The 27517-nt window shown below is 37.0% G+C and overlaps 2 protein-coding genes across 3 annotated transcripts in view; one reads left to right on the forward strand and one right to left on the reverse strand.

Moving 5' to 3' along the window:
• The window catches only part of LOC149791575 (eIF5-mimic protein 2-like), a 40629-nt gene extending 31039 nt beyond the window's left edge, over positions 1-9590 (reverse strand). The window contains exons 1-2 of one of the 2 annotated variants that reach the window (XM_089970123.1): positions 9456-9590; positions 2416-2481 (exon numbers count right to left, since the gene is read on the reverse strand). In XM_089970123.1, the coding sequence (XP_089826249.1) occupies positions 2416-2476 (61 nt within the window). In that variant the 5' untranslated portion in view covers positions 2477-2481; positions 9456-9590. Of the gene's footprint in view, positions 1-2415; positions 2482-9217; positions 9281-9455 lie in introns of those variants that run through there. The other variant, XM_089970124.1, reaches the window with a different exon arrangement.
• Positions 8813-27517, forward strand: part of LOC149791576 (large ribosomal subunit protein mL45-like) — a 53365-nt gene continuing 34660 nt past the window's right edge. Inside the window, exon 1 of the mRNA XM_089970127.1 lies at positions 8813-8924. The gene's annotated coding sequence lies outside the window, so the exon portion shown is untranslated. The remainder of the gene's footprint in view (positions 8925-27517) is intronic.

Consider the following 27517-nt stretch of genomic DNA (forward strand, 5'->3'; position numbering starts at 1 on the left):
TTAGTGAAATTACCAGCACCTCCTTTTGTTTCAATGGAATAACAAAGTAAATGTCAACTTCTGTGTCAGATTTTCCTTCAGACACGTATCCAATAAAATTGAATTACAATGATAAAAAAGATCTTACATACGAAGGTCAGTTGTTGGAATTTTCAAGCATCCACAGTGCTCAAAACAATTTTGTTTTAGACACACGCCCTGGACTGGTGACTTAAACTCACAATCCCTGACTGAAATTTCACAAACCCAGACTCCAATTTAAACATGCCCAAAATTTCCCCCTTTTTTATAAATCCTCTCACACAATGTTGCAATAGCTAAAATTCGAATACAAATTCAATAGGGTTCAAAGCATCTAAAGGTGATGCGAGTGTCATTAGCTGACATCTATCAATGTGCCCCTTATCATTTTTTGTGGCTGGCATGCTCACAAAGAAAAACTCGGTCAACCAAGGGTTCTGAAATGTATTTTTGTTGGACTTCGCTGATACTTCAAAAAGTATGTTGCTGCTGTTTACAAACATGTCAAAAATATAATACATATTGCTTAAACATTCTGATTCAAAGCAGTGATATGTAATAATTTGTTCTTGTACACACAACTCTTTGATTTACCAATAACAGGTCATTCCACTTCCTGAACCTACCTGTCCAAATTAGCAAAATGGACTCACCCACTGCAGCCTTCAAACACATATACACTAGCTTTTGTTAGCCAATTAATATGTGACGTGGTGATTTTAATTAAAATAAGTTCTCACTTGCACCCAGGACAATGGTGGTCTGACCTGGATTGTGCCATGTTATGGCAGGTATGACAACATCTTGAAAATGCATAAACACATTTTATCAGCGTGATCAAAGTTTGCTCAAGCAAATTAAATTAGACAAGCTCAACAGGCACCTCTCTTAGAATAAAGGATGGGCCCAAGGCATCTGGCTACCAGACTTTTTGAGCAGTGATCCAAAAATAAAACCCTGAAAACCCTGCAAACTCAACTTTTGTGTGTAACTTGCCAATGAGCATGTCTTGTTCCAGAGCACTGCTTTGTAGGATTTTAAAAAATGGCAGTCCAGGAAATCTTTTCTAAAAAAAAAATGCTAGAGGTCCAGTATATGGACAACTTTAGATAATTTTAAAAGCAGGATCCCTCTGTACATAGTCTCAGACCCTGGTCAAGAGAAGTCATGAGCATTTTACTAGCCCCAAGTCTGTGTGTTTACCAAGATATAGCGAAAAGATACCTTGAATACTAATTTAACTCATTCGGCCCCAGAGGTTTTTGTCATTTTTGTCTGAAATGTGCGTAGGAACGAGATTTGGGGTGCTATTTCTGAATACATCGTAATACAGCAGTTTTCAACAGATTATCCATGAGAATAATGCCTAGTTGTATTAGAAACATCAATTTCCATTGGTTATTTTGCTTGCGCATGAGCAGAAGGGTAAAAGTTGGAGTTCTTTTTTTTTTTTCTTTTTTGCTTAATAGACCCACCATTTTCGTATGGAGACCGCAATTTATTCCAAATGCCCACCTTATCCTAGTTTTTGCAAAGGTTCACCTGTCTGTGTTCAGTTAAGACCGGTATGCCTTAGATCTGAGGCCAAAAGGTCTAAAATCCGGACACAAAATCGCATTCCGATCTCGAGCGAATTTTGGGTGAAAAAAAAAACCGGGTCCAAAAAATGAGCTTTTTCTCTCTGTATTTTGTAGTGCAACTAGAACTTCCAGATTATCTGATACCATTTTAGAGCTATATCTGTCTGCTTTTCTTTAATACCACCCACGTTGGTCTATCTTAAATGGCCTCGATGCTGCAGGGCTTTGAAGTAGGGTACAGCCTCATCACGCCTACAGACGGGATCGGGGCCGAATCGGTTAAGGAAATGCATTATGGTTAATTTGTTTTAACACATTACTTGTTTTATACTGCTGAAGAATGAGAGTTAAGTACCTGTCCCATGGACACATGCAGCTGACCTGGGCAGGGTATTAAACCCACAACCACTGGATTATGAACATGGTGCTCTTCCAACTTATCTACAGCAGCTCCTACAGTGCAAGTGAGTTTTATTTCTTTTTGCAAAATTTATTTTGTCGATGTGCATATTCTTTTAACAAGTGTTATAGTAGCTCGCTTTGCATAACACACATTTAGAATTAGGGTGGTCCCTGGTTCAACCAGTGGTTTAAATGTGTTTATTTGGGACAGCATTCTGACCAAATACTCTCGCTTCAGAAAAACAAACATTGCACATACCTCATACAGCTGGACCGGAAATGAGCGACTGCTCAGATAAATCAGCTGGTTAAGCACTTATCTAGGATTAGTGGAGCTAAAGGTGTGAGCTTGGTGACTTGAGTTCTCTCCTACAGAATGCTCTCTAACGCTAGCTCCATGATTTTTACTTACCCCTTTTTCTGGTTTTCAGACGTTGGCCTGACAGTGAGGGTTTTTCTGCTTTCTGACTCATCAACCCTGAATCAAGAGAAAGAAACTAATGTTGACACAAACTGTTATGTGACAAGAAGTCTAGCTACAGCTACTGAATGCCTGCTCCTGATATATCCCCCAATACATTTTTATTCTATTACTGTACGCACCAAACCCTTTGTTCCAGATCATAACTCAAGATTCATAATACAGATTAAGTGTAGTGGTATAACCATAATCAACAAGTGTTGGTATGCCACTATATCACAATTTGTACAGGTATACGAAATAATATATAGGCCTTAGGTTAAAAATACATTAAAACCCGTCTTGAGCAAATACCTGTCATGGAATAGGCATTACGGATGTATTTCATTGTCATAAATATGAGTGGGAAAACCAATAGTTTCATTCATAGTGAAGAATCTATGAGACAATCAGATTTTAATTTGATATTTTTTGGCCACTTTGGGTGGGCATAAGCTCTGTGTGAAATTAAACTTTGCCATTCTTAGTGTAGAACCTAACAGAAGATCTCTGTTCCAATTTTTCTTGTTTATTATTCACCTCGGGTAGTTATGCTGTTAATTTAATTTTTCCAAAGTATTTAACTGAACCTCCTCTTATAATATTAAACTAAATGAAAAACAAAATAAGACAAATAACACAAAAGAAATTTTATTGACTGTTCCCCCCCAAAAAAGAACATCTTCCATTTTAAATTATTAGTATTTATTGTTCATTTTCTAGATAATCATCTTGATCATTTTTTGTAGATTAACTGTATATGTATTATACTTGCATGTTCAGAAAGAGGGTGATCTGTTTTTCTTTTAGTTGTAATTTTCCTTTTTAGATTTTCCTTTTTTGTTCAAAAATGTATTCTACAATATCAGGGGTAACGCTACCAGGCGAAGTTGGTTGTTGTTGTTGTTGTTGTGGGTTTAACGCCATTTTCAGCACACGATAGGCTATACATGGCGGCCCGTATTAATGGTGGAGGAAGAACCCGGGAAAACCCCGGAAAGAACCAACCCTCGAGAAGCTACTGGCAAGCTTTCTCATATACCCACATTGGCTGAATTCGAGACTCAAACCCACGCAGACAGAGGTGAGATGGCAGTGATCCGTAATGGAGAGCACTTCAGACCACTCGGCCACTCGGGGCCCCACGAAGTTGGTAACTAAGTTGCCTAAAAAATATAAACTTCATCTTCTTCTGTTAGGAAAGTGAAAATGACTTTGCCCTGTAATTTTTTTAGAGGTACATTGACTGGCCATATTTTTGAGATGCCACCTCGCCATAACTAGGTTAGTACTAGTGTTGTCTTGTAGCAAAATGTATTCAACAAGCCTTCGGTAGCTAGGCCAGGTTTTGATATTAATTAGGCTGACAACACATTTTGTTACCGTGTTTTTTTGACACAAAGGATTTTCATAATATGATCATGATTTATTTAATACCCAATGCATTGGACGATGGATGGCATCGTATATACTTCACATATAGGCATTGACTGGTTCCCAGCTTTGTTTGCTCCCTGCCTTGTGCTACTCCATTCGTATAGCAAAGTGCAACGCAGGGAACATATAAAACAATGAGCCAGACTAGCATAGGCAATGTTATGACGGAGTAGCTTCCCCTAATCTTGCGAGCTTCTCGCGATTTCCATGGAGCTCAGCAAGCTGTTCTAGATATTTAACATCAAGCCTCGTTGCACTAGAAAGTGATCGCCAGATTAAAACGTCATGCACTAAAAACATTAGCGAAGAAAGTGAAAGAAGCAGAACACAAAAAAGTAACTGTGGATCTAACTTTAATGAAAAATGGAGAAAATTATTCCCTTGACTGGAATATTCATTATGATTCCCGGTGCGACTTCTGATCGCATGATTGCAAAGACTGCAAAAGTGAATAATCCTTTCGTGACAGGATTTTAGAATTTTTAAAAATAGGCCCTCGTTAGTTATAAGATATCTGGAGAACACATTATAACCTAAGACATTATTTCACAACATAGAAATCAGTCAACTTGCAGAGACAAATGCGTTATTTGGATTACAAAGTCAGCGGGTCATTGCAGATTTTGTTGGTTTTTAACTTGTACTGCAATAAAAGAAAGAACTTAAAGTTCAAGTGTAACTTATTAGAAAGAAGATGAATCAGTATCCTCCTTGATATTTGGATAAATGTGTTCTAGGACGAAGTACAATGAAACCTATGATAGTACACATTTGATGAAAGGCAGTAAATTAACTCCCATTTGGTTAAAAAGATTTATTTGGCTTTCTGTATTGGCTTATATGTAATGTGCTGGGCTATAATATTGTTGAGGAGACTGTTAAAAGTAAGACTTTAAAAGAAAAATAAACTAATAAAATTATTCTTTGAATGGACAATGCATTTGTTTGTTAATTGTGCATGTTGGTGTGTTTGTATGTTTAGAGAAAGAGAGAGAGAGAGAGAATGTTGTGCAAGTTGCAATATCCTATTTCAAGCTGAAAAAGTACGAGTCATATGAAAATTTGTCAGTACATTTTTGACCCCCCTCATTTTTTATTCGACCCCCAGTTTTGACACACTGGGGTTTTTTGTACCCTCAATTTTACACCCTGGGGGATACGCTGTATAAGTCTTTGTTATGGCTCTGTTGAGGTTCACACCTATGACCTCTAACATCCATGGTGGACATTCTTACCACTTAGGCATGTAGGTCGCTGAAGTGGAAGTTATGTATTAATTTACTACTCAGTTTTCACATACAAGACCACATGAAACTGAAACAATGAACAGTAACATGCAATTATATTCTTTCATTCCCTGGATTGTGCTTTTATTTTGGATTAAATCAAAGCAAGGTGAATTTTAATGTACAACAGGGCATGACTTACCCCCCAAATTACCCTAGACAGGAAAAACATGGGGATACACATTTTAACAGTATTTTTAATTGACCTTAAGAAATATAAGAATATCACATTAATTTAGGGAACCAGAAAAAAAGATTGTTTCCAAATTTTACATGTTTGCAAATTACTCTTTGCTGATGATAAAACTGCTGACCTCCAATTGTCAGACTACATGCTGTTTTTTTTAGTTCAGCTTTTCATCAGCTACTGGTGTCGTATGGGGAGGAGAGGGAGGCAATTATACGTAATAATTAAACCCTGGTAAATACAATAAAGTTAATAGTAATTCTTTAAAAAATATAATTCAAAATACCTCATATCATAAATATCATGTATGCATTCAGTATCTACTATTTATGTTGTTGTAGGATTTTAACACCATTTTTCAGCACAAGATAGGCTATACATGGCAGCCAGTATAATTGGTGGAGGAAGCACCCTGGAAAACCCAGGGAAGAACCGCCGACCCACAAGAAGCTACTGGCAGGCTTTCTCACATACCAACGTTAGCCGAGGCTGAGACTCGAACTCACGCAGACAGAAGTGAGATGGCAGTGATCCGTAACGGTGAGCACTTTAGACCACTCGGATCCCCACTATTTCTGTAATACTAAATGGCATTAAGTTTCAGAATTTGATTACACAGACCTTTAAATAGCAATTATTCACTTCATTTGGATCCTTCTACATCCATATTCCTTTGGACGGTAATTATTTACATGCCATGACAAATACCTGTTACAAAACCCAATGTTTAAGCAAGTGGACATTTTTGGACTTGTTTAATCCAAAAGGTATTATCCTGGTTGAATGTCATGTGAACTAATGTTATAATAAAAGCTAAGCATTTTGAAAATAATTTCATACTACCCTACATTGTGCTGATCAGACCCACGATTTATTTTCTTAACCCAGTTATAGTACCAGACGCATTGTATGTCACACACTTGGCAGCACATACAGAAGCTTTTCCACAAATCAATGTCATGTTTGATTTTGGTGGACTTTACTTACTTGGATGTATTTTTTTTAACAAAATGAATAATAAGATATTAATATTAAAGAAAGTGTTTAGATAGCATTGTTTTGTCTTTTATCCTATTTTGGTATTCAATGCTTTCATCGCATTCCAGCAGACTGAACTTGAAAAATTGTACATTTGCTTGCATGGGAATTTGAAATTTATTAGAAAAAAGAAATCAGAGTAAATAATGTCAGTCTAAAACATTATAACTTTAATCTGTAGAAAAGCGTCAATATGAAGTGCCAAGTGAGCTATTCCTGAAAATTTGACTTACTACACAGCAGTTATTTTGGCAGTACGACCTGGACTCCAAAACATAAATATCAGGTTTGATGTCTTACATACATATGACAAACCTGCAACATGAAGACCCTCGTTATTAGTCCTACAATATAAGACATCACCCGATAGCTTTGACCTTGGAGGTGATGGGTCTTACTGCCTAACTAACGGTGCCATATAGCATGTTTTGATGTCGGCTAACAGTGTCACAAAAGTCAAATTTTCAGAAATATCAAACGCAAATGGCAACCAATAACGATGCTTTTCTACAAAGAAAAGTTATGTTTTTGTCAGACTTTACTTACCATGACGTCTTTTCTCTAATAAATTCAAATTCTCACAAAAGAACATTTCAGTTGGCTGGAAAGTGATGAAAAAACCTACCAAAATCGGGCTAAGTTGAAATATTATTCTTTAACGAAGCAAATAAAAATAAATTATCCCTATTGGAACTGTAAGCAATGTTTCGTTTCTATCAAGAAACATATCCCCATCTAGTACTAATATTAGTACCCCTACTCCGACCTTGTGGACAGGGTACTAACATGAGAATATTATGTTTCAATGGAGCAAGCTGGGTGTAATTTATACCCAGCGCTCATTTAGCATAATATCAACAATTTTAACTTATTTGTTGCATATAAAGAAATAAATTGAGTAGTTCTGATGTAATACTGGATGTATCGCAAATCCTTGTAGAAATAGTTGTAAAATCTCATTTACCTTTTGTATCTGAAATTTTTGTTTAGATCCTCTGCCCTCTTAGTTCAAATAATGATTACTTCCATTCTCAGCATCAATTGTTTGTGTGCAATATAATGATACTGAGGCCTTATTTGGAAAGTAAACAAATCGTAGTAAAAATATGGAGCAGTTTGGGTCAGAAATTCTGCGCATTACAAGTAAATATGGTTTATCTGCAACTTTGAAATTCCCCCAAGAACCCATTATACGTCATCTGATTGATAACAACATAGTGTAGAATATCCAAATATGGTCTGGCAAGCCTCTTTTTAATACTTTTTAAAATTTCATTGTTTTCTGTAATAATATCAAAATATGTTTTTTTAAACTCTTTACCTCATACATCGTAGGGACAAAGTGCAGCGCAATATAAATATAATACCTGTTATCCAGTCGACAGCATACGCATAGGCCTGCCTGTGAACTGTTAAGCAATGTTGTGTATGTTATTAACAGCAGTTTTAACCATTTTACATTTTTGGTACACATCTATTATATGTGGAAAAATTTAAGAGTAAAGTCCGATTGTTATAGCTGTGTAATTATTTTTCACAGAAGAACTTTTTTTGTTTTAAAATCGAGAGAGAACTTGTTCACCATCATGTCAGTGAGGCCACGTGACCAATCGTAGCTGCCATTTCCCATACTCGAAATTTACGTTTTTCATCTGCGTCTACATCACTAAGTCATCTGAATTTGATAATCAATAAAAACTAATTGCTGCCTACATAAATATCAGAGCCTTTACCTAAGTTATTGAATCTTTCATAGTTGTGATTCTAATCGTGAAAACTTTGTACGTACTGAATCAAATCCATGACTGCCATTTTGGAGAGTGGAGATTACGATCCAGTTACTTTAAATAGCAGATATCGACCAGTGCATAAATAGCAATTACGTGATCTGACGTAATTGTCATTCGCAGAAATGAATGTAGTATCTAATGGGGGGTTTTTCCCGAAGGTGGCGCTATGAAAACCAGCTCAAAATGGCTGATGTTTACAGCAGGCGTCAAAAGACGCTTCCATGCATGAGATAAAGGGTTAAGGTATAGGTGTCGTCTAATGCGCTTTGAGCTTCTAAAGATTAGGCGCAATACAAAGTCCTCATTATTATTATAAGAAATGATTCACAGCAAGAGTCTCACGTTTTGTCATGGTGGACATGGTGAGGTTAGTGTAACCATGCTAATTTATTTTATCGTGTAAAGGCTTAATAAATTCAAAATAAGCCAAACTTCTTTCACAACATAATTATACTTATGTAGTAGATTTCTATACCATTTGTTTTTCTGACTTTAGTGATGCTTTTTTTGTGTGCTCCATTACATGACATGGGACCAGTCCATAGAATCAACCACAACACATCAAGTTGCGGCTATGACATCATAGCTAATCCCCCCATGAACTTACTTGGGCATACCTCGACTACCATTGTACTGCAACAAATTCAAATGTATGTCAACGGAATATGAAAATGCATCCATTTGCTAGTGTTATATTCTCATTCTGTCAGGATAGACAGCACAGTAAGTATATTAATTACACATAAATTAGTGGAAGAGTGTCGATATAGGCTGCCAAATGCACAAGATATTCCTGAAACTTTGACTACTCGTTCCGAAGTCAACACTCTATACAAGCCCATTATTTGGATAGCAAGACATAACACTTAAACAAATACAACATGTGATATGTCTTACATTGTAGGACTGCCCAGTTACATATTTTTTTTCAAATTACTTCGCTATTATTAAAAAAAAATTTAAAAAAAAAAAACACCAACAAAAAAACCTGTCAAAACACGTTATCAAAATATTACTTAAAATTTAAATAATGTTCAGTCTTCCTAGTTGCTGTTCCTTGAAATCGTGATTCAACAACTTCGTAATAGACAGGTCTACCATACTGGAAAGTTCACGCACCGTACACGTGACGTTCAAACAAAGTGAAGGGCTCACATTGTACGTTTTTCTCCGTATTTTCAAATCGGAACATTTGATCTAAGTATTACAGAAACAACATATATAGATACAGACATCAAAAAATAAAATACTAACCGTCTAAACTTGAATTTGTTTTCTAACTCGTAACTAGTTCCTAACAATGAAAAAATGACGCAGTCTCGTCTAAAGCAACGGGTCAGGTGTTCGATTACGAGAATTCTTGGAATGGTTTAGTTGTCGTTTTCTACATTATTTTTTTTTTTTTCTTAGAATGGTTCTCACACTTTTCGTGTATATTCCAACTCGTCCCTTGTCGCACGTTTGGACGTGTGCAGTATCTCCACACAGTCCGCGAACCAGGCTAACAACGGGGCACGTTCCTATTTTCACAATACTTAACTTCCTACAGTTGAAGTGTGTTTGTGTGTGTGTGTGTGATTTGGATTTTTAACGTAGTTTTAGCAGTTTTTTTCAGCCATATCGCTACGATTTCTGCAGTGTATTAGTTTATAGTTATGCCTAACAAAGGGGGAATCATGCTGCAGACGTGTGGCATCATGTCTCACAAAGCGAGGCAGCTGCTAATACCATTCCTACAAAGTCTTTGGAATGACTCGTCCTGGGTTCGAACCCGCGAACTCTGCATCCGATGCGGACGCAATAACCACGTAGACCACCATAGCAGTTGCATCATATTCAATCTTTGCTATTAAAAATGTGGACATTTTAGTCTCATAAGAAGCAGCAGAGAGGGTGAACAGACCATAGAATTCCGACAAAACAAATAAAACAAACAAATAAATCATCTCGTAGAAAGGTCCAGATTTTACAAATGAACTTTCCTTGAGATGTTTATTTTTGCAATGACCGATTGTACTAATAAAACCTCAGTTCGAAATAGTATCTGAAAAAATAAAGTACTCTACGTGTTTATTTATTTCTTGTTTATTTTTTTGACGACCAACGTTGGTAGGTACCCTCTCTGCTGCTCCTCTTTTGCTGATATTAATTAAATTATTATGTTATAATAAAAATGGTACATCCAGAATCTCATACTGCAAGAACAGCTCGAGAACGATTAGAAGCAATTAAAAAATTTCTTCCTGTCAAAGACTCATTTAGAAAAAATCTACAAGCGCAGCAAGAAGCAAAAGTTGAGTATGAAGAGGACACTAAAAAACTGTTTAAACCCGTCACTGCAGCTACTGAGAAAGTTGCAACTGTCATCAAAGAAGATCTTCTTCCGGTATCAGAAAAAATAGCAAGAAGAACTAAACAGGCAAAGAAGATTTTACGAGACCTTCCAACTGACATAGCTGCAGCTCAGCCTCCACCTGTTGGTGAGGAAATACTTGAAGGTATTGGAGAACTTCGTGCTGAAGTCGCCGATGTGAGAAAAAAACTTGCATCTGAACCCAAAACAGCAGAAGAAAGCTTAAGATTAATTGCAAGATTTAACGAAGGAGTTGTTGAGGAAATTAGAAATATTGAAAGAGAGAGATTACCTGAGATGATATCAAAAAATATATCTAATAAATCTAGTATTTTAAAACCCGGTCATGAAAAAACAAATGATGATAATTTCATTAAATGGATATATCGCGTATATTACAATAAAAAACAAGCTAGAGGTCAAGAATTTAAAAGACTTAAAGAAGAAGTAAATAGACTTAGAGGGAGACGGGAACAACCAGAACAAGGAGAGTCCTACCAGTATCAGCTTCCTCCACCTCTGCAACAAATAGAACAACAGCAATCTTCTTCGCAGCAAAGGTTGAAGTCGGAACTTAAAAGGTCTGAAGAGCTACTTAAAAAATCAGCAGAAAAAAAATCACCCTTAAGACTATTTAAGAAAACAACAGAAAAAAGAGAACAGATGTTGGCAGAAGGGGATGATGATGATCCTCCGAGCGCTGTTGGAAGTGGTTTTCTGACTACATCGGAAGAAAACAATTTTGTTTGTCCTGATAATATCATCAATGATGTGTCACGGTTAGAGGTTCTCATAGGAGGAAAACGTGCCGGAAATAATTCACCAGAAATAACCAATGAAGCAGCTGATATTTGCCAGCGATTATTTCGCGGCGGCATCATGGATATCGGCGTTTACCGAGAACTTATTGATGAGCTCGTTGATGACTAGTTGTTAGATAAATGGTAAATAAAATAAGATGATTGTGCATGATAATCATCGTAAACCCACACAGGTTAGAGCGGTAAACTCACGATTACCAATCTATAGTGTTATTTACGGAAATGGACTTGGTGATGTCATTCGGGGATTATTCACGAGGATAGCTCCAAAAGTAGCACCCGTCGCAAAACAATTATCGATGAAGGCTATTGATATTGTTCGTGATAAAGCTCCTGGTGCAATTGTCAATGTTGCTGGTAAGGCGTTCTCGGCGATCAAGGAAAGACTAGCACGATTATTGCGACGAAAACAACAACCACCGGTGAAACTGGCAAGTACTGAGGTGATGCCCTCAGACGTAAGTAAAATAATAAATCAGGCTGCAAATCAAAAACTAGCGGCGATATCTGAAGAAGCAGAAAAAAAATATAACAGCAAATTTAATAGCAGGAAGTGGTCTTCGTCGACGATGATCATCATTTGGAAAAATGGTAACTATAATAAAAATGTTCAGGCGCGAATCAGACCCAGCATTTGATATGGAGGCACCTGTCCTTAAGTACGAGTCAGTACGTGATTATCAATTTTATTCTTATGACGCAAGACTACCAAATCAGCGGGGGAGAATCGAATTACAGGTTCATGATACAAGTAGATATTTCTTGCCCGCTGAAGCGTTTATTGAAGTAGAAGGTAGACTTGTAACGAATGTTGTAGCTAATACGCCATATGCTGCTAATTTGCGTGTTGGTTTTGTCAACAACGGGATTATGGCATTATTTAGTGGCGCCACATACATGATTGATGGAAAAAATATTGAATCAATTCAGAATGATGTCGACGTTGCTACAACAATAATTGGTCTGGCGAGATATTCTGACGACTTTACAAGATCAGCTGGTCCAACAATGATGTTTGCCAAGGATATCACCGACAACGCTAACCATAATCAGTATACCAAGGTACTCACTCCAAGGGCTACTGCAGTTGATCCACAGGCAGAAGCTGCCAACCCCGATCGTGAAGCTAGACCAGCTGCTGAATTTGAAATCATAAAAGATATTGCCCCGACTTACAACTTAGGGTTTGCAGCACGCCGATCAGCGCTGTCGGGAAATGATAGAAATTTTTCGTGTGCAATTCCATTATCTCACATCTTTGGATTTTGCAGAAATGTTAGAAAGGTCATCTTTGGAGCTAAACACAATATTGTGCTCGTAAGAAAAGGTGATGATAATGATGCAATCTGGCGAGGTGCTGGTGTTGTTGCTGCTGGTAAAGTAAATATATCAAAACTTTCATTGTGGATGCCAGTAATGACTCCATCTATTACTGAGGAACAAAAATTACTATCTTTTATGGATCAAGGTGGTAAATCATTGCTATCATGGTTAACAGTAACCACAGATGCTGCTCAAAGCAATATTAATGGTTTATTTACATGGCATATAGCATCACAACAGGGTGTTTCTGCACCACGACGTATTTTTATTGCATTGCAAAATATTAACCGGATAAATGATCAAGAACAATCACATATGATATTTGATAACCTTGGAGTTAGTGAAGTTTCTTTACGGATAAATGGACATCAAGAACCAGCCGAGGATATACAACTAAATTATGCACAAAATCATGTAGCGCGCGCATATCATCGTTTGATGTCATTTATGGGACGTGATCAAAATATAGATACTGGTTTGCAAATATCACAACTAGATTTTACAGGTCTATATCCGATTTATTATTTTTCACTAGAACATCTTGATTTATCCAAACAATCTGTTGTTGATATACACTTTCGAGCTCATGTTACTAACCCACCAGCTGGTGGTGCCTTTTACAGAGCGATCGCGGTCATACTTAGCGACAAGGCCATGTTACTTGAAGGTGGCAGTGGTCGAATGAGGGTCGTTGATGCACCGGTGGAAAATCTTTAATCGTGTTATTTAGAAAAATATATTTTATATAAAAATGTCGTATGGTCATGTTAATGTTACTCTGACCCCGGGTCAGGTAAAAAAGCTTCAATCAAAAACCGCCAACAAATGCGGAACTAAAATATCACTAAAACGAGATCAGATTGGTGGTGGTCCAAACAAATTATCGTTGACAAATAATCAGATTAAACATTTCAATAAGGCTCTGGAATCAAAAACTGGAGTTCAATTCCATCTCTCCCCGAGCGCCATCAAAGACATGGTTAAAACGGTGGTATATTCCCATTTCTTGCGGCCATTCCGGCATTACTAGCTGCGGATGCTCCAGCCGTAGCAAAAGCAGTTGCGTTAGGTGCTGCTGGAGGTGTTGCTGGAGCGGCGGGTAAAAAAATTTTCGAAAAAGTTACTGGTGGACGATATAACAAAAAAAAGGGACGCGGTCTAAGATTACCGGGATCTCGTTGGGGGAGAGGCCTAAGGCTTCCAGGGTCATTTCGTTAGACGTTCCATCATCAAATTTTGATTTACTTGATGCTGCTAAAAAATTAAAAATATCCGCCTTTAGAGGTGTTTTTATGCGAGATCAATTACCGAAACAACCAAACAAACTAGAAACAGGTATTATTAATCTTGACAAACGTTCCGGACCTGGTACTCATTGGGTATCATACGCGGTTGACCCGCGTGGAATTGTTTATTTTGATTCGTACGGGTTAGCTCCACCTGTTGAATTTATCAAGTATGTCGCACCACTCCACGCAACAACCTCTGGTTACAAAGTTTGGTATTCAACGCTACCCACACAAACAATGACAGATCCGCCAATATGCGGCCGTGAAGTAATTAATGTACTCGACGCTATATCAAAATCATCCAGGCCGCCACATAAAGTCGTGCACGATTATACAAGCAACCGATTTGTTGCGCGTAAAGCATTTTAAACAACGGATCTTATTATAATGATTGACATTTACGGAAGATCTTCTACTAGTAAGAAAATAAAATCCGACGTTGATCTGTCAAAGTATGCGACTAAAGATGACCTCGCTGATATTATGAACCTGGCTGGAGTTGACCCAGATGAAGTTGTTATTTTTCAAGATCGATATGGTAAACTAAAAACCAGCAATATCAAATGGAATGATATAGTCCGGCGAGTACTCGGTGCAGTTACGGATAATATTCCCGTGTTTACTGACGGTGGTAGAATCAGAGATTCAAGTATGTCACTTAAAACCATCAGAGATGAAATTGCAAAAAGTGTTGCTAATCGCGTGAGAAACACCGGTGACACAATGACAGGTGAACTTAGCATGAACGGGAACAAAATAGTAGCTGTAACAGCTCCAAAATCTGACAACGACGTCGCAAACAAACTATACGTCGACGACGTGGATGGAAAACTATCCACGCTGCGGGCCGAATATGACGTTCACGTAACCGGTTTTACAAGGCTTCGAAGAAATTTTCAAAAAACCGATGATGCCATAAATAAGTTCTTTGGAACTCCTTCCGTCATTGACATGAAACTCGTTGATATCAAAAGTAACCTAGACACGATCAAACGAACACAGCTAGACATCGTAGCGGGAATTCCTGAGATTATCAATAAAAGCAATCTGATTAAAATTTCAGCTGAAATATCTCCCGGGCATATCACAAACATCGTATACACGGTATCATCGGGATTCGCAACATGGTCAAAACAAAATAATACTATCGAATATACCGCAACAACCACTGGCGTGTACAGGCTGTCTGTGTTTAGTGCTGCAAAATTTGAAATATTTACAACGTTTCCATGGCGTCATTCCACCGACAGGTTTTCCGGGGTTGTATCTGTTATATTAAATATCGGATTCAAAGAAACATTTATCCTGGAAGCAGATGATAAGACATTAACCGCAACATCCTTCTGGTGGTGTTTGGAATTTGTAGCTGAAACACCTCAATTGGTTACTGTATAAAAATATATATGGACGGTGCACAATACAGATACAATCAAGCGCGTGAATGGCAGGCGGCGCTAAAAGATCAAGTCGATCAATATACAGTAAAAGTAAAAAAATATCGACGACGATTGGTTATCGTTGATGTGATTGTTTATTCAGTATCCGCTGTTGTTGCTGGAACCGGTGTAATATTATCAGCGTTGACAACGATGGCACCAGTAGCTGTAACTATCTGTATTTCAGCAGCAACAACTATTGCAGGTGTGCTTGGTATCATCACAAAAAAAATATGTACTTGTACGAACGAAAAATTATCCGATTACAAAATAAAATTACATACAGCGACGGTAGCATACTCGAAATTATCCTCGTTGTTATCAGCGAGTCTCAGTGATGGAATTATATCTGATTTCGAATTTTCAATGATAACCAAAATATACGACGAAGGTATCGGTATTAAAGATACAAGTATCAATAATGACAGAATTACTCCAGCAGATCGTGACCAACACAACTCCGCCAAAGATAACGATGATCTCGGTAAGTTCAATTAATCCTGAATTTAGTGTTAATTTTCCTACTGCAATTCCAGTAAAAGAAATAGCACTAGCACAATTACGAGTATATTACAGCTGGCCAAATATCAGATCAAAATCATTTAATGGTACACCAGCAAATAATTCGCTCGTATTTACTAACAAGAACAAACCCGATGGAACACCTGACTGGGTTGTTGTTGGAATACCAACCGGCAGTTATGAGATCGAACAAATCAGTGAGGAATTTGCGCGTAGAATAAAATCAATAACAGGAAAAGAATCAAAAATATCAATTAATGTTCATGAACCCACCCTGTCCTCGACGATTGAAATAAACTCGCCTGATTATGCCGTTGATATTTATAAATCTTCAATCAGATCCGTGCTAGGATGGCCTGAAATTCCCCCGGTGTATGAAGGACCACCAGAACCAACGAGGGGTGATTTTACGTCAAAGACCAGTCTTCGTCATGATATTAAAATGAGTTCAGAATGGCTAGATTACATAGAAGTAAAACCAGGATGGAGGGGGGGGGGGAGCACCTGTATATGATCCTAGAGCTCTTTTGTATAATCTTAATGAACGTGTTATTGCTTTGAATATTGATTCTATATTTGCTTCAATAAACTTAGACCATGAAATACAAGTAAATAATTTACGTGATAGTTTTCAAGAGTATTTATTTGATTCAACATCTGCGCGCGATAATATTATTAGGTACATAGAAGTTTTAAATTATATAGTTAATTCTTCTGAAGTTATCTATAACAGAATTAGAGATATGGTTCTTAAGTCATCAAGCGATTATAAAAAATCCTTCGCAGCCAAGTACAAAATACCCGAAGCTGACATTGTAACGTTCAAGTTTCCTGATTATAATCCGGATAAATTAAGAAAATCTGTCAGTGATGTCATTGATGAGTTTTTTCCTAAAATACTCGATGCATGGAAAAAACTAGCACCATTAGCAGTTGTTCTCAGATATGATAATGATCCACACGGCGGCGGAAGACACGTATCCCCGGGGATCGTTAATATAACACCGACGGTCGCGGTCAATCTGGTTTGTGACGTAATCGATGGCAGCTATCAAATAGATCTCGGAAGATCAAATCAAGCTCAACAAGGATACATCCTGTACACGTTCACATCACAAGTTCCCCCTGGAAGTTTAATCGTGCAAGAACCAACTAATCCCGTGTATTTGCGGTGTCACAATAATATGTTAACGCGAATCAATTTTAAGCTCACAGACCACCTTAATCGCTTGATTGACATACGTGAAGAAGAGCTTGTAATAAATCTGTATGTAAAGTCGTAAGACTTTTGTCGTAAAGACTTCCGTCGTAAGACTTTATCGTAGATCTTCATGTAATGGAGGGTTTTACACGCGAGGATTTCTTAACAGTTAGAAGAACATTTGTAATAGAGATCAGAATCAAATTCGATCAACTTAAAAAAATATTTTATTATTACTAGCACAAATTTGTGTTTGGTACAAATTAATCGGCCTAGGCAACTAAAAAAGCTAGTCGATGAAAGTAAAATTAAAATTTCTATCACAAAAAAAATAATATTTATTAATTTTCCTGATTTTTACTGAAATTGTACAAATTACTTGATTTTGACTACCAACTACCCCCTCAGAAACATAAAAATGCACGAACTACTTGATTTTGACTACCAACTACCCCCTCAGAAACATAAAAATGCACGAACTACTTGATTTTGACTACCAACTACCCCGTCAAAATCAAGAAAGTTCTAACCTTGTCAAATTGTTCCTAATAAATTTTATTTATTATAAATTAATTTTATTTATTAATAATATTATTTTTACTGAGATTTTTTTTTTTTTTTTTACTAAAATACAACGAAATTGCTCAATTTTCCTGATTTTGACTACCAACTACCCCGTCAGAAATCAAGTAGTTCGTGCATTTTTCTTTGATTTTGACTACCAACTACCCCGTCAGAATCAAGTAATTTGTGCATTTTTCTTGATTTTAGTAAAAAAAAAATAAATCCTCAGTAAAATAATATTATTAATAAATAAAATTTATAATAAATAAAATTTATAATAAATAAAATTTATTAGGAACAAATTTGACAAGGTTAGAACTTTCTTGATTTTGACTACCAATACACGTGGTCAGCGTTGACATGGACCCCAGTTACCAAAACTTTCATTTTCATTATCACCAGTAACGAGGTTACTCTGGATCGTTTCACCAGTAACGAGGTTACTCTGGATCGTTTCACCAGTAACGAAGTTACCTTGGATCGTTTCACGATCTAACATTATTTTTCTTAATAGTCTTATGCGAGTACTAATCGTTTTCTTTGCCTCATACTCGTGGGATAATAACGACTTAATTCTTTCTACGGCGGTAGAAAGAGGAACGAACTCCTTCACATGATCATCTTCTACGGTAGCTAGCGACTGAAACATTGCCGATTGAATCCGTTTCATGAGCCTGTATTCAGATGATAGTGTGTGTGTCCCCATGGTTTTACGTTCTTGTAAAATCTCAAAGTCAGAAACTATTTTTTCAGGATTAAGTTCATCAGATATATTAATTCCATCTTTTTTCAATTTTTTAATAGCGACAATTACATCATTGATATTTTCATGGTTCATTATATAATATATAAATCTTTAAAATAAAAAAAAATATCCCTAGAACACCTATCGAGTGTATTAGCGAGTTCGTCGGGATGTTTCAGGGACAGCACAACCAAGAACTCGTAGCTTGCCACCGCAATCTACCAAGTTCATTAGGCAAATATTCCCTCTACGAGAGCCCCTAACCCGCCAAACAACGGTCTAGAGGCCCAAGAGGGAGGACAGCACAGTCCTCATTAAACTCGTAGCTTGCCACCGCAATCTACCAAGTTTATAGGATATACATATAACATATAACTAACTAAGGACAGCACAAGGACAGCACAGTCCTCATTAAACTCGTAGCTTGCCACCGCAATCTACCAAGTTTAGAGGATATACACATAACATATAACTAACTAAGGACAGCACAGTCCTCATTAAACTCGTAGCTTGCCACCGCAATCTACCAAGTTTATCGGATATACATATAACTAACTAAGGACAGCACAAGGACAGCACAGTCCTCGTTAAACTCGTAGCTTGCCACCGCAATCTACCAAGTTTACAGGATATACATATAACATATATACAATGAAATGGTTATATACAATGAATGAAGAGCCCCTATCGAGTGTATTAGCGAGCTCAGATTATGAATGAAACGGCACTAACTAAGGACAGCACAAGGACAGCACAGTCCTCATTAAACTCGTAGCTTGCCACCGCAATCTACCAAGTTTAGAGGATATACATATATACAATGAAATGGATATATACAATGAATGAAGAGCCCCTATCGAATGTATTAGCGAGCTCAGATTATGAATGAAACGGCACTAACTAAGGACAGTACAAACATGTACGCTCAGCAAAATCCCACCCACAATAATTAATCCAGTGGGTGATACGAAAATATGTATCAACCACAAGTCAATATTGTGGTTGGGAATTTGCTGAGCGGGGAGGTTCTTGCGGTTCCCCCCACTATTATAAAAATCGCAATTATGCGCACCACCGACAAATTGTCAGCCATGGGGATTCGATCCTGGACCGCGAGCGTCACAGTCCAATACCATACTGATCGAGCTATCAAACATTGTTACGAACATATGTTTCGGAAGTTAATATATAGCTAAGGAACCAATATTTACAGTAAACAGCGGTTTCTGAATAATAACAGTTTCTGTATTTATAACAGTTTCTGTATTTGTAGCGGTTTCTGAATAATAACAGTTTCTGAATAATAACAGTTTCTGTATTTGTAGCGGTTTCTGAATAATAACAGTTTCTGTATTTATAACAGTTTCTGAATAATAGTTTCTGTATTTGTGGCGGTTTTTCTAAGTAGACTGAGAATCAATAAACAACAGTTTCTGTATTTGTAGCGGTTTTCCTAAGTAGACTGAGAATCAATAATAACAGTGGCATTAATGCACCAGTCAAAGAACTTTCCAGAATGTAAGTTCAGTGAACACACAACTGCAGGTCGATTACAATGAGCAACGGTTTCTGTTTCACACACAGCTTCCTACGGATCAATAACATTATCATGTGTTGTATGATGGGGAAATATTTAAAAAACATAAATAATACTTCTACGAGTAATTAGTTACGATGTAATTAGTTACGATGTAATTAGTTAAACTGACTAATTACGATCATAAAAAACCAACCATCTACGAAAAAAACTATATATTACAAAGTAATCTCCCCTTATATAATCAAAAATTCAGTAGTGTATGGAGGACCTACTGTGACATAAATTAAAAAAATAATTCAATGTGGTGATGATAGTTAATAATGTGGTGATGATAGTTAATAATGTGGTGATGATAGTTATTGATACTTAAAGATAATTTTCTGTTTATATTTTTTCGAGAAAGTAGATCTGGTTATATTATCTGCGACGTATTTTACCACACGCGAGTTAATATCAAAATATGTCGCAGCCGCGTTCATAGACTGAAACATAATTTCTTTGCCGGTTTCTATGTTTGTGGAAATTACCGCCCTCTTTCCGATTGTCTTATATCTTCCTGTATTTCCACGTGTATTATTCTCGCTGTATGTGACAACACGAAGGTTGGATAAATTATTGTTTTGAGTATCCCCGTCAATATGATCAATAACAAGACCGTCATTGATCAAACCCTTGTGACACTCGTATGTAAATCTATGACACAAATAATGTTTCTTCCCCTCCTCGCATGTGAACCTTAGATAGCCAGTATTAGAAACAACGCCAACTGGTCTCTTCAACTTGCAGTGTCTGATGATACCATTAATATTTGATTCATAGTTTGTTATGACAGGATGTGGGACAAATATATTTTGCTCCATTATAATAATATTATATGTTTAAATCATTGTTTGTCTGAAATCTTGATATATAATCCCTCACGGATTTTATAGCGTTTTCACCGCTATTATTTTTTTTGTCATAATATCTTTTAAGCTCTCTGAACCGTTTCCCGCCGCACTTCCCACATAATTCTGTCTTTCCTCGCACTCCAATACCACACCGTAGACATGGTATTGGTCCTAGACTTCCTCGTCGTATGTTTTGTGAGTGCATCCAACAAAATTCCTTTCTACAGGATTTGTTGCATCGATTTACTGAGCCGATCATCAACCATCTGCATTGGGACATTGTATATATATATATATAATTTTCTTTATTTAAATATTTGTTTTAATTATATGAACGAGTTTGAGAGATTATCCCAAACTAGGCCTGTTAAGTATAAATTCAACCTTGACAGATTATCTTCTGACTTGCCAGTACGAGATCTGGTTGATCCGAAAAATAAAAGTTTGATCTCGAAAATTCACGACGCCAAGAAAGAATTTTACACGGATGGTGCATCTCATACATGGTCAACGTTCAAGATTATACGCAACACTGACTTTGTCACGGAAGCTGTCAAGGACGCTACAATGAATGACAAACGAGCGGCAACTATCATTAACTACATCGCTGAATACGAGGGCAATCAAAAATATTTCTTCAGAGTAAAATTTATTGTATTAACAGAAACAGATAGTTGGATTATCCGTGACAAATATGATCCTGTCCTTGGTAATAATAAAACTATCATATTAAGTAAAAATTCCAGACCGGGTCTACTGACAGGTATTGATAAACCGTATTATGAACGAGCATATCCTGTAACGGCGGTTATTTATGGAATCTATGAGATAAATAAAAAACCTAACGTTGATAAACTAGCGCCGATGAAATTTTCAAGGTTAAATTGTGTGGCTGAACGAGTAATAGAACACTTTACAAACGCGATGCGTGGAAATGGATTAACTGATTTAAGGCGTGAAAAAATAAACTCGTGGGCTGATTCCGTTAAGGATACCGGTGCTACAATAAAAGATGTTGCTGAGTTAGGAAAAATATTAAAATTTCCAATAACTGTGGCGACAATAACGGGAGAAGTACTGTACCAGTCGAAATATAATCGAAGGGAGCTCCAATAAATATTATCGATCATAACGCGCACGCATGGACTAACGCGGTAACAATATTTCCACGTGATCGAACTGTTAGATTTTACTCCCCAGATATGGGGGCAGATAATTCTGTGGCAGATAGTATGTTTGATTTTATCAACGAAATAAGTAAAACCGATCCTGTATCGGTATGGTTATTTAAAAGTAATGAGGAGGGTGAATTTGATCAGTTTGTCAAACCGAACGGTGAAATATATCGCACAGAATCCCTCCATGACGAGATGAAAAATCTTGCGACGTTTTTACAGTGCAAGCACGCGGAAAATACTGACAAATTACTAACTAATTGTTTTACCGTTCCATCTGTTGCGGCTCATTTCGCCAGAGAACGAAATTCATGGAAACCAACACGATTTGATTTACTCGAGGACGTACGCGCAAGTTGCGTCGAATATGGACATGGCGGATTATGGAATACCAAATACAATTACAATGATGTTATTTCGGTTGATATGGTTGCATGTTATCCAGGAAGTTTTCTGGGATACGGAGATTGTTCTGTGTACTTTGAAAGATTTGGTCACCCTACAAACGAGATGACGCGAGTGGCAATTAATGGACCATTACCCGATTTTGATCTGACTGGATTCGCCTGTATTGAATCATTCGAGCTCAACGAAAATCTTCACAAGATTTGTTATGTTTGGTTTGGCAGACATTTTTGTGAAAAACGTTGGGTACCTATAGTTTTGTTGCGATATATGCTAGATTGTATGATACTGACATCGTTGGTGGTCAGTGAGGCAATTATATCATATCATGCACAGACCAAAGTTTGGTTGCCCATGTCAGATTCTGAAGTTATCAGCGAGTTTAAGGAAAAATATCCTGATATTTCCGAAGATGATATTCCTAATAGACTCAAAACCGCAAAAGATCTCGGTAGAAAAATTATAGGTAAATTTACTCAAGGTGGTGCATATGATTATAAAAGACATCACGCACGATTAATTTTAGATGATGCCGAGTACGATTTTATAATCGCTGATACAACGGCGAAAAATACATTTGTAAATCGAGAGAGTGTTTATTTATCCGACGGAACAAAATTAGGTACGATCGTTAGTTACATAAATGACGTATCCCCGCAATATACTCATCTAAGATCTTCCATGTTGGCTTATGTTTCTATAAATTTATTATCGATGATTAATAGATTTCCTGAGACCGCAGTCAGAGTCGCAACGGACTCGTTTTATATTTCAAGTAAATATTTAGAACCTGTTATGAAATTTACAAGTAATGATGAACGATGGGGTTCGTGGAGAATAAAAAAGGAACTATTACACAATTATACAGAATCAGCAGATGTTCCAATGAGAGATTTTTATCGTGAGGGTAATAAAATATCAGAAATGTCGAAGGCACCATCGTTGAGTGATCCAATAACCAGATATAAGACAGTATATCTCAATGGACCTGGTGGATGCGGCAAAACAACTCGAACGATTAATGTTTTTAGAAATTCAGATATAATCGTGCTGACACCCACACATAGACTTGCACGTGAGATGAAACAGCGGCAAGTACAATCGTGTACGTATCATAGTTTCTTTCGGTGGCGCGGAGATACATGGACTCCTGAACGGATGGGAGAAAAATATATACCTAAAATAATTATTTGGGATGAGATATGCACGGTGTCATTGGATACATTAAAAATGTTTCTTGATTGGTTGTTGACGAAAAATACCGCCATAATAATGTGTGGCGATCATGGTCAACCGCCGCCTTTTGTTGGACCATCTCCACATGATTGGTTAAAAAATTTCGTTGATTATTACGAAGAAATAAATGATGATCATAGAGCTCTTGATGCAAATTTGAAGGAGTTTAAAAAATTAATCAGATTACAATCAAACAAAATTCAGTGTGAAATAATACGTGGAGTGATCTCAGAGACATCAATGAGTGATTTTTTGAACTCATGGAGACCCAACGATTTGATCGTAGCAAGTAGAAAAATAATCAGAGACGCTTTACAACAACAGTTATTTCAACTACATAAAGAACAATATTCAGAATTACCCGTACCGTTATATTATAGACCATCAGATACACGAAAACAGAATATTAATGTTGATATTCCAGGACCCTTGACAGAGTCAAGGAAACAGAATCTCGTATTAAATGATATTGTCGCCGTTGATATCAGTGTGGTCGAAGATGCATTACGCGCTGACAAATCTCCATGGGTGTTGGGATACGCTATGACGATCCACTCGTCTCAGGGATTAACTATTTCTGATACACGAGTCTGGATTGTAGACGATCGCATCGAGTGGTCAAATTTAGTTTATTTGGCGGTATCGAGGGTCAGAAATATATCTCAATTACGTAGAATCATAATTCCTGAAATCGTTGATAAATTTAACATCATCGATGATGATATAATAAGAAAAAAATTAATCGGATACAAACAATCTGACAAAAAAAATAAACGTGACTTTGATCTTGATGTTGAATTTATTATTGAGTTAAAACAGCAGCAGAACAATCATTGCACCAGTTGTAATTGTATAATGTTATGGCGATATTCGAGTAATGATTCAAGACAATTTACCGTAGATAGAAAAGATAATAGTCGCGGTCATACACGAGAAAATACCATGTTAACCTGTCTTGAGTGTAATCGACGTAGAGGCGCTAGCGCCTTGAGTGCTGGCACCTTGGGTGCTAGTTAAGTGATCGAAATCACCGGAGTGATCGCGGTGGTAGTTGTGTATCCGCGGGAATTATTTGTAGTTGTTCACGTGTAAATCCACGTTGAGGAGCGGCCGAATCTAATCTGTAGATTGCAGGTCTGGAAACGCCTACGTTTCTTCCAGTGGATCTTGTCACGGTAGATATTTTGTGTGTGGTAACACTCCAAATAGGATCGGTCGCTCTCGCTTTACCACCTTCAAGTTCACCAGGCTCATATAAATATCTGACTGTGACATCACCTAATATTTTTTGTTTTCCAGCATCTTTCCGTTGTGTTGGTATATTTTTTTTTGTGACCGCGCTAATGGGTTTCATGTTGGTTGTTCGTGTGATCTCATTATTTAATGCAGCTATCACACCTGGTAATCTTGCCACCCATTCGCGAGATCTTTTATCCTGAATAAATTCCCTCGCGTATTGATATCCAAATAACCGCTCAGCAAGTGTTCGATTAAATCGCTCAACAATTGCTTGATCACGATGAATTGCAGTATGACCTCGTCGTATTTTGGTATTATGTTGTTTCATCAACGATGATACTGGACCAAGAAATTCCTTGCCAGGATCAACCTGTAGTAGCTGTGGCCATCGCAGACCACCTTGTGGTCCACCACCTCGTTGATAAATTCGTTCAAACGCATCGGCTACTTCAGATGATGTTTTCGCTGATAGCGGCTCTGCTTCTTTATATCTACTTGCAACATCAACTACGGTTAGCGCGTACTTGTACGTTTTTCCACGCACAGTATCATGCGGTAAAAACAGAATATCAGCTTGATGAACTTCATTAGGAACACTGACATCGAAATACGAGTACTGAATTTGTTTAGGACGCGGTAGATAAATTTGCCATATTGCCTGCCTGGACAACCACGCGCTAGCAGTAGAATGTTTAACCGATGCTGCATCAGCGAGTTTACCAATTGCTGCTTTGCCTCTCCAGTATCCTCTCGGTGAATAATAAATTGATTCCATTATTAATTACCAGCCCCAATCGCTAATTTACCTTTCATCGAGGATCTTACTAACCAATTAGCTAATGATTCTCTAATATTTTTATTTTTTATAGAATTTAATGAATGAATTAATTTTACATCTGCAATATGCCTATCTTGTAGATTTTGACTTTTATAAGCTACATCATGAGCATGACAAGCTCGATCAATAGCGTTTATTGGTTCCTCGCCTGGTTTTGGTTGATCTTGATTATCGAGCCTGATATCAAGTCTGGTACCAGGACCGCAATAATTATATCCTGGTAGATGTTTTTCTCCACTATATTTAGCCCATGGAGCACCTGGAAACTTTGACATCAAATTAGCAATATCACCACCGCGCTTATTAGGTAAAAACGAAAATTTCTTTCTACAGCACATAGAACATTTTCCACCGTACGCTATTTTTTTGTTTTTTGTTGTAACTGTAGCTAAATCAATAGTTGGAGTTTTAACTCTACAGCGTAAACAATATAAATTCATGTTATAACATATATGGATATAATTGATTTCTCAGCAACTCGGCAGCGAGAGCCAGTTAAGCATCATCCTGCGCTACCGAACTCCATCAGAATGATTATCATAGGACCATCTGGATCGGGTAAGACGCAGTTATTACTTAATCTGATAATGAGATGGTTGAAATGGGATAAGTTGTATTTAGTAGCACCATCCGTTGATGATCAACGATGTTATGATGTACTTAAAGATTTCAATGAAAACGCGCGATTACTGGATGAAGATAATGATGTTATAGAGTTTATAACCGATATTGATGAAGCACCATCCGTAGATTCCATAGACGGATTTATTAATAATTTAGTTGTATACGACGATGTGATGCTAGATAAACAATCAAATCCAGCCAGAATATTTTCCCGAGGTAGACATAAAAATACAGACGTGATCTATGTTACTCAACGATATACACAAATTCCGAAGGTGATCAGAGACAACTGCAACATTTTAGTTGTGTTTAATGGCGTAGACACACACACGTTGCGAAATATTCATCAAACTTGGTGTGGTGGTGACATGGATATAATTAAATTCAAAAATTTCTTCTCACGAGCGCAAGCTACCCCACATGGATTTATAACAATAAATTTACATGATCCAAGAACAAGATATCGTGTGGGTATTGATAAAATATTTGGGTAACAGGGGTGATGATAAAATTAAATTGAATTAAATAGATATCATTAATATAATGAACAACTGTGCGTGGTTACGTCAAGGAACCACTAACAATTGTAATAAAAAATGCCGTGGAGAATATTGCAAGAAACATAATTATCTTATAAAGAAAAATCCTCATGCTGGTCCACGAGGTTGTGTTGGTTGTAACAACGGTGTTAGAGGATTATATCAGATTTGTAAAAATTGCGGTGGAGATCGATACAGAAGTTTGATGATATATTATAAACACAGAAAGAACATAAATCCAAAAATAGAAAAACCACCATCAGAACTTGAATATTACTTGAAACATAGAACAAATTCCGAAGATTCAGATGAAGATGAAACAGATGAGGAAAAACGACAGCGAGAACGCGTTGAAAAATATTCATCAAACTTGGTATGGTGGTAAATTAATAGCAGCAGAGAGGGTACCTACCAACGTTGGTCGTCAAAAAAATAAACAAGAAATAAATAAACACGTAGAGTACTTTATTTTTTCAGATACTATTTCGAACTGAGGTTTTATTAGTACAATCGGTCATTGCAAAAATAAACATCTCAAGGAAAGTTCATTTGTAAAATCTGGACCTTTCTACGAGA

Source organism: Sinohyriopsis cumingii, chromosome 9, assembly GCF_028554795.1.
Source record: "Sinohyriopsis cumingii isolate HCF-2022 chromosome 9, ASM2855479v2, whole genome shotgun sequence".
NCBI classification, from domain to species: Eukaryota; Metazoa; Mollusca; class Bivalvia; order Unionida; family Unionidae; genus Sinohyriopsis; species Sinohyriopsis cumingii.